The following is an 11044-nucleotide window of genomic DNA, read 5'->3' as shown; positions in this document are numbered from 1 at the left end:
ATTTCGATTGAGCATAGGTACTTACTGCAAAATAAATATAAAAGCAGTCTCTAACCCTAGTTATGTTTATCTAAATGCTATTTACACTCATGTTTGTTTTTTATTTTGTTTATAAACGAAAGCCCAACTGCACGTGCGCAGTAGCGTATCAAAATATATACATATTTTGTTTATTTATATTACCACGCAATACCTAGGCAACTGTCTCTTTTAGAGACCTTAACTTATTTATTTCACGTTTCTGGCTGTAAAAAACTTAATCAATTAACCCGTGAAGCGTCCCAGTATCACAGCACAGTATTAGTATGGAACTCCTATACTAACTACTATCTCACGTGACATGATAGTAGAGTAGGCCGCTCCACGGGTTAAGTAGACTACGGGAGTTTTTACTTAGGCTGGTATTCCATCTGTCCAATATCCTTTGTCCAATGTGTATTTGCGTCTCACATGTTGCTTAGTGGGAGAGTGAGACACAATGCACACTGAACCAAGAAATTGGACAGATGAAATTACAAGCATTTACTTAGCAAGAGAAGGTTTACTCAGCCAGTAGACTTATTTACCTAAATTCAAAAAACAGTGAATCAGTTTCAATTGAATCTGTGTGTCAATACTTACTTTTAAGGTCTTTTTCATACCTACTAATATATTTACAAAATTACCCTTTGATTGCGAAAATATGTAAATCAAAATAAACATCGCATCTAACTTTTGAACCATAGGTACAAAAATATGAAAAAAATCGTACAAATTGAGCTTAAGAAAGACATTAAGTGAAAACTATAGCGAACACCAATAGGTAGTTATTTACAGTAAATCAAAATGGTTGCATGCCAAATACCACTTTTATATTGATGTGTACATGAGAATACGAGTGAGAGTAGAGTGAATAGCGTCAGTGGACGTGTCAGGGAAGAGTAGGTCTTCAAGTAAGCCGTGGTTGGACAGGCAACATATGGTGGGTAGCAGCAGCATCAGGCGGCCGAAACGGGCCGAGTCCTTCCTGGAGCAGTGGCCTTGCAGTAGCATCAACGTGTGGTCTTGCAGAAGCTCGAGCTGTGACGAGGTGGGGCCCTCGAAGCAATCTGAAAACATTTCTGCATTCAATCCATCCAATCCATAGCATCAGTTGTCAATTGGCATTTAAGTGAGCGTTAAGGCGTGAGATAATGCCTAATATAAATTGGTTATACTATATATATACTCACCATTTCTGTATAGCAGCGCTGATTTTAACCAGTCGTATTCTGATTTATCTAATCTGCACTGCGCTATTCTTTTTATAAGGGCTGTTAGTTTTTTCAACTCTGCTTTAGGGTTAGCCGTTCTTGTAGCCGTTGATAAATGCATATCTTCTGCAAAAAAGAGTGTAGGTAAGTAGCAGTCTCCTTTATTTTATGTTGTAATGTAAGGCGAACTTGGACTGAATTTGAACTCCAAGAAGTCGCTGAACACTCATCAAAAGGGGTTTATACCTGTCTAAAGAGAACTAGGATGGATAAAATACTACAGTGCTATTAGGTATGTCTCATACCTTCGTCGAAGTAGTAGGAGTATTGTGCAGCTGCGATAAGAAAGAGTTCTCGCCAATTATGGTGTAATAGAGGAATTTGCTCCGAAGTGTTAAGTTGCGTAAACGATGGCACTCCATGCAGCCATTTGATTGAGGCCACAAGCAGCTTCGCCGCCGGATCGTGGATCTGTTCTCCTGACAAAGTTAGGCTACTATCGAAGTGTATCCTCGACTTCCTAACTTTACTCTCTTGCCGTGCATACTTCTCTTGTTCTTTTATAATACATTCCACTGAAATGTTCTCTGCTCTAGTGGAGTCTAGGTGCACGCGGGTTTCTCCTAATTTTGATACGACGTGAATAACCGGAGGCTCGCAGTTGTTCGGGGAGCATGGGGCCGGGTTCCTGGTATCTAGGATAGATAGATAGATAGATATCTAAATAGTATAGACAAATAGTGTTTATCTAATATGATAATATAGTTAGCTATACAAAGACACGCACTTAACGCATACCTTATTTATACATAAGTATGTGTATACCTATTTATTAAGTAATTCGCAGAGCGTAGGTATATTATGGGATCCCATATCCCATTCGCATTGCATTTTACAGTACAAAGTGTAGGGAAATAAAAAGTGTAAGTAAGCATCTCATAGGCTCACAGGCATAGGCAATTTGGGTTAAATAATGAATCTAATTGAAAAAACTGAATTAGAAAAACATGATGTGTTACAATTATCTACCTTCCTTGTCGACATTAGCCAAGAACCGATTTGATTTAAATGCTTCCTCCGAACTCGAGACTTCATCTTCCTTGATTTTGTCCGGTAGTTGCGAGTCCGGCTTTTCTGAAGTTGGATTCGATAATGATGTTTTAATTTTAGGAGAATTAAGCTCATGGTCTGTAAAAAAACATAAAATACGAGGTTTAAAACTACCTAGTCGTCCATATCAATGAAGGTCGTGAGATTTATGTGAATAGATAATTATAATTTAGGTAAGTAACGTTCGGTACACTTACTATTGGTAGATCCCAGAGGCGTCATCGATCTCTCAGTTGAGATTACCGGAGGATAGAATATGTTTGCAGGGAAATATCCACTATGCGGGATAGGGTAATGCAAGTGACTCGGGAAAAGCGGAATTTTGAACGGATTTAAAGAGCTCAGTGAGCTGGGTTGAGTGCTAAAGAACGGACTTAACTGCGGACGTTCGGACGGAATCGCTTCAGGAAGTCTTGAGAAATCTTGAAAGGATGTGTCTAAAAACGAAGTGGACATGGCAAGGTCGGGCGGCGCAGGGGTAACGCTGCTATAAGTGTTCAGTTGCGGTAAGGAAGCGAGAGTTAGGGGGGTGGAAGGGGGAAAGAAGTTCGTCTGGCGACCAAAGTTGTATCCTAGCTTATGTAAGGTCAGCTGGTGTTGGGTGGCGACCGGCCGAGGCGCGCGCTCGTGCTGCACAGCTGTTACATAAAAAAATGGTGTCTTAGTACATCTGTATGTTACAGCTAGAAGAGTTGTAAGTAATATGTTTATTAGGTTTTGTTGTTCAGCTTGCATTCTCAATTACTCTCCTACTAAAATATAACACAAAACGGTTTGCGTTAAACAACGGCAGGCTTTTACGAATCAAATCAATTAAAAGGGATAATTGCTTGTCGCCACTAACAGCCCTCGGAAGTGACGAAAGCAATCTTATTAACGTTTGAATAAACGTATAAGGTTACAAGTGGTTGGCAAACAACAGCACATTAGGGAAGAAAAGTTAAAATGGCGGGCTAGAAGGCGACAGCGAGGGGTTCGATTTGATATGTAAATAAATATGGGTGCGAATAGCGGCTGTGGGCGACGGCTAAGTAAATATTTATGAACCCTCATAACAGGTCAAGATTTGCGCTATTTGTTGTTTTGGCACGTCATCCGTCCGTACCTTGAGGTCATATTAAGGCTTCGTAGGACACTCGTAGGCGCGTAATAAATCTTGCAATAAAATCCATTTAACGATTGGTCTATGACTAAAATTGTCTAAATCCTTTATTGGTAATGCACAGACTTTGCACAGAAGATTGGTTTAGGTAGGTATTCCATTCAAAAACCGATAGGTACCGGTAGGCTTGCTTGTATTAAGGTAAGGTGTGTTTCTAATACATTTTACTTTTCTTAGTAAATAACAAATTATACAATTGCACATTTTTTTAGAATTACCATACCATTCTACTCGCAAGACCCCTTTTTTCATGCAACTAAGTAGGAATTAAGTACCTACGTGACCAACACGTCATCGGCATATTTTCTCATAGCATCTGTTATGGAATTGATTGAGCGTTTCAGAAGGGAACGGCGAAATGCCCTCGCGTTTTTTCCTCGCCACTTATCGCCTCTCGTGTACCGCAAATACTCGAATGTTTCCTAATGGAAAAGACATGCTCGGAGGAGGCGCTGGATAAATACTTTATTGAGACAAGGGCTCGGCCATGTTCACTATTGATTGCTGTCAAATGCGCGACCGAATGCTCATCGGGAACAAGCATCCGTCAAATAAGAAACAGGGAAATCAGACACCAGTTTAATATCGTTTTCTCTTTATATAAGGTAGAAAACAGGAACCAAAATCGAATTTGACCCCTGCGTGCACCGAGTAAAAGGTAATTTATCTTGTACAGCTAGTTATTTTAATTTAATTACCTATACCGGTACCCTGTTTCCATTATATTTAGATTTTAAACTAACTTGCAGGAGGCGAGGGTTGCCGAAAAATATTGCTCGGACTATATTATATTCTTCGACGTACTTTAATACAAAACTAACGTTTCCAATTTTGCCTAGACCGGGGCCACATTATCGGGAAACGGCGGGAAACGCCGTTGATTATATCGCGATAATCCCAGTGTAGCCGTATGAAAAACGTCGAATTAACACGTTTCCCGTTAGTGTGGCCCCAGCATTGAAGGACAAGTTCATGCCTAACGCATTTTACTTGAGTATTTATGAAACCTATTTTCATAAACATTTTCATTCCGTCGGCCGCGGTAACGCGGTATACGCATGCAAGAATTAAATACACGTCGAATGAGTAGGTACCATAAACTCAGGTAACTTTAGTCCGCAAATTATACATCTATGTAGTCCAACAACAATTATCAGTAAAATATGTATAAGTAAATGTTTTTCAAATTTAATTATGTTGAGTATCCAATATAGAAAAAGCATTAGTATATCTAAGCAACCAAATAAATGTAACGTGTACAAATCAAAAAGGCTTGTTAATAATCAACGTTAAAAACGGGGCCATAGTTTTATTATAGGAATCTATAATAAAACTATGGCCCCGAAATGAAAAATGACAAATACCTTGATGAAATGTAAATTTTTTGAGGTTTTAGTTACCTGAGTTTACCGTGAAATTTTTACATTTCTTAAAGTATTTGTAATGAATTGATAGAAAGGATTGTCAAATATGAACTAGGTAATATCAAAACCCACTCAAAGCTTGTCTAGAAGAGCTCGTCTTTATAGCTATAAGACCGCCTGCATAGAATAGAATAATAGTTATTTGTTATACAAGGGTGCAAAGTTGTATTTTACCTGCGTACGTGGAATTGAAACACGAGCAAGCGAAAGGATTCTATAGTTGAACCACGAGCGAAGCGAGTGGTTCTAAAATAGAATCCTGAGCGTAGCAAGTGTTTCAACACACGAGAAGTAAAATACATTTGCACCCGTGTGTAACACAAAACTTTTCCCCTCACTATAGCGAGGAAAGTGCAACATCCACAGGCGTTAGATCATTTTCATCACTGGAATCACTCATTTTTTTACGATATTATAACAGAAAACACTAGAAATTCTGATTTTTACGCGAGTCGGTGAGAAGAACAGTAAAAATTTTGTTGACATTTCTGTTCTGACGTATGAAATGTCAACGATGCGTTTTGAAATTGCATCGACTCAACTTGTGCGTTCAGAATTATATTTAACATCATTACAAAAAATCTAACGTTTCTTATGGAATTTTAAGGTTTATGACTTAAAATTATTAAATAAAGCTAAATTTGGTATTTTTTATTAGATTCTCAAACCATTTATTTAATGATAATTAATATCGAACGAACCATTATCATGAGCGTTTTACGTTTTGTTATCTGTCAATCTACTTAAACACGCTCCATCCAAGGTCAAATTACTTTCCTCACTAGTGGATAAAATGCGTTTTTCCCCGCTTGTTTTAAAGGATAATAGACTGCTTTCCGAGCTAGTGAGGGGAAAAGTTTATTTGCATCTATCCAGCTGTGATCTGCATCCAGCATCTATCTTAAATCAATTATTTTGTTATACAAGGGTGCAAAGTTGTATTTTACTCGCGAGTGTTTCAACACACGAGAAGTAAAATATGTACTATATATATTTTTATGCTCTGAAGTGGCTCAAAGTTTATTTATGAAGCGGGTTGAAAGTGATACCTAACTTTCGGCCCTAGGGAGTTTTACTTTCCATGTTTTTCGGTTCTAAAGTAAAGGGGCCCACTGACTATCAGTCTGCCGGACGGGCGTTTCGGGCCCTTTGCCGGGGTGTGGGGGGGGGGGTGACGCAGAGGGGGGAGGGGTGGGGAGGGTTGATGAAAAATAACTTCGGTCATGACGTACATATCCCAATTAAGAAAAGTCTTCCATTAATTATGCCGTAATTTTAGCTAATTTCCCTCAGCTATATGGCCGAATGCGAAGATAGTGGAACATTTTGTGGAAGCGGGTGAAGGTATGTTTATAATATTTTTACATCCTTTTTCTTTAAAAAAAACTACCGCTAGAAAGTCTGGTTCAGGTAAACATTCCAGCATTAGCCAGTTTCCTGGGAGAGATCGATTGAAGAAAATGACGGCCCGTTGAGTCACAAAATCTTACAGAGAGGTCGTGAGATTATTGAAATGTGGCAGTAAAACAGTTTAAAACTATCTTGAAGATATGGGCATCGGCAAACATTCAAGAAAAGTCAAGGTCACCGTCTCCGAAAAAAAAATAAAAAAAAATAAAATAAAAGAAAAATAAATAAATACCACTGTATATATCTTGTATGTAAATAAATGTCAATATCATGTATTTTTTATATGAAACGTGAGTTAAATGTCTTTAAAAAACCCGTAGGGGTCGGATCAAAAACTAAGTAATTAAGGCCGACTCACACTTGACTGCACATTTCTAATAGGTTTTCCTGTAATCTATAGGTAAAGATCTATTTCGTGTATTTTTTTTTCAAAAATTTAGACCCAGTAGTTTCGGAGATAAAGGGGGGGGGGGGGTCATTTTTTGCCTATTTTCTTAAATAACTTCTAAACTGTTTATCCTATAATTTAAAAAAATATATTTGAGATTTTCACAATGAGCTCTTTCATTTGATATGTAACACGATATAGTTTGAAAAACTTTATTTTTTAATTTTCTCATTTATCCCCCGAAAGTGGCCCCCGTATTTATAATTCATTTGTTTACGTTACATGTCCGTCTTTGGGTCACAAACTTACATATGTATACCAAATTTCAACTTAATTGGTCCAGTAGTTTCGGAGAAAAAAGGGTGTGACAGACGGACAGACAGACAGACAGACGCACGAGTGATCCTAAAAGGGTTCCGTTTTTTCCTTTTGAGGTACGGAACCCTAAAAATGCCAACATTTGTGTTTTCGATACCGATGGCTTTAAAGTACTTACCACAACTTCCGTTAAAAATCGCATTTGAGTAAACTTTATCTTGCATTTAACGTTGTTAAATACGTTATTAAAATACATTAAAATTTATGAAAAATAAGCACATTGTTTTTATTTAATACGACATTGAATTTTGTCCAGATTTCACTCCGCCTACGTTAGTTAGTTTCGGGAGAAAACAGAGATTTGTGCTTTCAAACGAGTTTTTATAAAATGTATCAAGAGGGCACTCTTTACCTATTACCAAAGATAGATATAACTCCGTAATAGATGGATAAAGTCTAAGGAAAAAACGTACCTCGAAAATCACGAAAATTTTATTCTCGATCAGATGGCGCTACTAGCTTTGGCCTACTCTCGTATAGAGGGCGTTGACGGTTTCGTTTGTTATTTATAATTTTAACGCATATCAGTGAAAGAACATGGGTCAAAATCATATAAAAATAATTAATGCAAATAAAAAATCATTTATCCATATTTAAATACATTTTAACGTATTTTTATAAATCTTCATTTTTAGTTTTAAAGTATGTCGATAGATGGCAGTTGGATGGCAGTGAATTTAGTGTATGGATGGTATAGAATATTTATATAGTCTCCATGTTACAGTGGTTACAAAATTTACTATGACAGTACCGCTCTATCTTATTATATCCTCTTTGCTATTACACTTATTACTTTACTCTTTGGTATTCGTCGCCTTAAAACTGAATGTCAAAACTGTAATTTGCCATGAGCAGATTTTCTGTTACTAAAATTTATTGTGTTTAATATTTATAATAAAAGTGTAATATTATGCATTGATGAATGAAGGGTTGATAAAACGTTAAATTGCCTCCGAGTAATTTGCAAAGTTTATATTCAACAAGCTAATTTGAGAAAAACCGGCTATACCCAGAAGTTGTCCATTTGGAAGATGTTTTGTGTCTCCGAATCATTAACAATATTGGCAGTTGCATCGCTTTTGGCTTGCCTACCCTCTTTGCGTAACGCTTTCAAAACTATCCGGCCAAAAGAATTCCTCAAGTGTGTAAGCAAAATAAGGAAATAGGTAATGTCCTGCATTTCATTTTAGACATTCATTTAACCGTCAGTTAATTGTCTTACCTGTGCCCCCTATAGTTTGCCACAAATTTAATGAAGCAAGAGCCAAAATGCTGCCCTCTCAAAAGGGAGGCTTCCCTTAAAGTAAATAAATAAAAAAAAATAGAGACAGCTATATATATAAATTAAGGCCAGTCAGTTAAGGTTGATAACCTCGTCGCTAAGGGTGATCAGATCTTCAGGGGTCCACTGGCATAGCACTGTTTTCTAATGGGAAGGCTATTTATTCAGAAATCATAAAAGCAGAAGACCGACTTACCGTCTTTTTTCATGTTAACTCGCAGGCACTTGGAGAAGCGGCAGGCCTGGCACTGGTTCCGACGGGTGACGTCCACGATACAGCGCCCGCTCTCCTTACACACGTAGTCTAAGTTTCTGCAGGCGACAATTGACACTGAATTTCTTAGAATGAGCTACTTAGAGATCGTGCATGGCAAAATTTTTACGATTTAACCGGTTGTCATTTTGTTTTCGGGATTGCTGTTAATTTGAAAATTCGGGTGTTGTTATCATAGAAATATGATTATAGATCATATCAAGTATAAGTCTTACATGTGGCAGGTCATGTATAGTTAAATAAAATTTCAGTGAACACGGTCATGTCACTGGAATGCTACGTAATCTTTTGTCCCTTTATTTATGTAAATATTTGATTGTACGGCGTCAATCGGAGACGAAAGCCAAATGATTGTATACCGTCGTATGCTTCGTTTGAAGAAGCCCCTGCACCCGTCGCAGGACGGTACTCCGTAGTGCTTTCCTGAAGCCTTGTCGCCACACACGCGGCACATCGCTTCTGGCTTACTGCCCCCGTCCATCTTCACCTGCCAATACAATATAGTTAGAGTTAGAACAAGAAAAGTCTGCAACGATTTCGATAGCACACGCAGTGCAAGTTTTAATTTAAACGTCAAACTTCTATGAAATTATGACGTATAAATAACACTTGCACTGCGTGTGCTATCGTGTGCTATCAAAATCGTTGCAGAGTTGTCTTGGGCGGCCGAGATGCTCATCTGAACACGCACTCTAACGCCTTGACAATAGAGGCGTGTCCAGATATTTGTGAGCACCTTGGCCGATCCGATGGTGACTGTACAAAAGAAAAAATATAAAATCTATCATCTAATTCTAATGTAATAAAGGATAATATACTTATCATTAAATAACCTTTCACTGAAATTTATTTCGTTTTTGTTTTTGTGTTTTATTGCGGTAATTAAACTTAATTGTTAGAATACCTTAAGAAAACATGAGTGAATAAGTGATGAAGAAGGATTATATTTTTGAGGTTGTATTTTTCCTCTTATGTTCCTACTGCTGAGATGAAAATTTGTATGTACAACACGAGATCAAAGTTATTTACATCGCGTGCGCTTTTGAGTCCCTTACTCCGCTCAAGATTCTAAATTATTATAGAACCTTTCGCTTGCCTGGGACTCAAAATAAGCACTCGGAGAAATTTCAACCTTTGCTCTCTTGTTGTACAAATAACTATACCGTAAATTGTGCTAATTTGCTCCGAAATTTAAAATTAAATTTAAAATTATTTCATTAAAATTATAAATAAGGTTGTGATACAGTTTTCATGATAGTATATCATTTGTTGGAGCACAATTGCTTCCATTGGGGAGCGAATAGGCACATTTTACTGTACGTTGTCCGTCCGTCGGACCTTTTACTTGTCTCTTGATAGATAGGCCAAAGGCTCCTCTACACTACACGATGGACCATCATAGTGGCCCACTACCCTCTCTACACGCTGGCCCATCTTAGTGGGCCACTATGATGGTCCATCGTGTAGAGGAGCCATTAAAAGTTAATTTTAACGACTGATGAACAATGATCAAGGCAGTAATATGCATAAAAATATTTTTGAAAAAATATTTTTCTATTTGCATGTAATGATATATAAATCACCCAAAATTAAAAACCCCAATATTATGCGCATACCTAACACCACATTTTCACCACAATAGCTCAATCAAATTATCCGCAAACGTGATGACGGCAAAGAAAGGATAATTTTGAAAAGATATTGCCTCGTCACACGGGGTATTGATAGTCGATTGATTATTCAAATATGCCGTCAGATGCGACATTAGGAGCTGAAATATTAAAAAGTGCTTACGTGTGCTCGTTGTTTAATACGGAAAACGAGAATTTGATATTTCAACTTGCACGTATACTCATGGTTGAAAGGTATTTCAATAGGTAGGTATAAATAAAGATTTTGTTTTCATTGCTATCAGTCGACTCGAATAGAGTCGGACCAAGTTAACGCTGCATAACCTTTGCAATGACAAAGTGTGGTTATGTCATCATTAATGACAAATTATAAGAAAATATGCCGTTTAATGTTATGTTCAAGTCGGTGCAAAGACTGCAAAGTTAGCTTAGGCGGACTCTATAATGTCTCTAATCACACTTTACTCTAATCACACGTCAACGTGCTTATAGCCATACGAACATGACGATTTTACCATATTTAATAAAGTTTTGTCAATATTCGATCAAGAAATTGATTATTGTTTCAGTATATTCCCGTATTCTCCATTAAGTAGTTTCCGCGTTGGAGTTCCGGCGCCTTATGGCGACTTTCCCACGGAGTTCCTGAGGGAACCTGCCTAAGCCATTATTTACCAATTACTTTCGAGCCAAGTGTGCGTACAGACATTTTCATTCTTTCGCAAGATAACGCATAGTGTAGGAAACTCAGAC

General features: G+C 37.5%; 1 protein-coding gene across 1 annotated transcript in view; it reads right to left on the bottom strand.

Annotated features, from left to right (window-relative positions):
* Nucleotides 1-819: 819 nt before the first annotated feature.
* Nucleotides 820-11044, bottom strand: part of LOC134754175 (uncharacterized) — an 84281-nt gene continuing 74056 nt past the window's right edge. Inside the window, exons 14-20 of the mRNA XM_063690305.1 lie at nt 9020-9147; nt 8583-8698; nt 2540-2980; nt 2262-2420; nt 1538-1927; nt 1212-1358; nt 820-1088 (exon numbers count right to left, since the gene is read on the bottom strand). Coding sequence (XP_063546375.1) covers nt 850-1088; nt 1212-1358; nt 1538-1927; nt 2262-2420; nt 2540-2980; nt 8583-8698; nt 9020-9147 — 1620 coding nt within the window. The 3' untranslated portion in view covers nt 820-849. The remainder of the gene's footprint in view (nt 1089-1211; nt 1359-1537; nt 1928-2261; nt 2421-2539; nt 2981-8582; nt 8699-9019; nt 9148-11044) is intronic.

The sequence above is a fragment of the Cydia strobilella genome, chromosome Z (genome assembly GCF_947568885.1).
Source record: "Cydia strobilella chromosome Z, ilCydStro3.1, whole genome shotgun sequence".
Taxonomy (NCBI): domain Eukaryota; kingdom Metazoa; phylum Arthropoda; class Insecta; order Lepidoptera; family Tortricidae; genus Cydia; species Cydia strobilella.
This window is presented reverse-complemented; position numbering and strand designations above follow the sequence as displayed.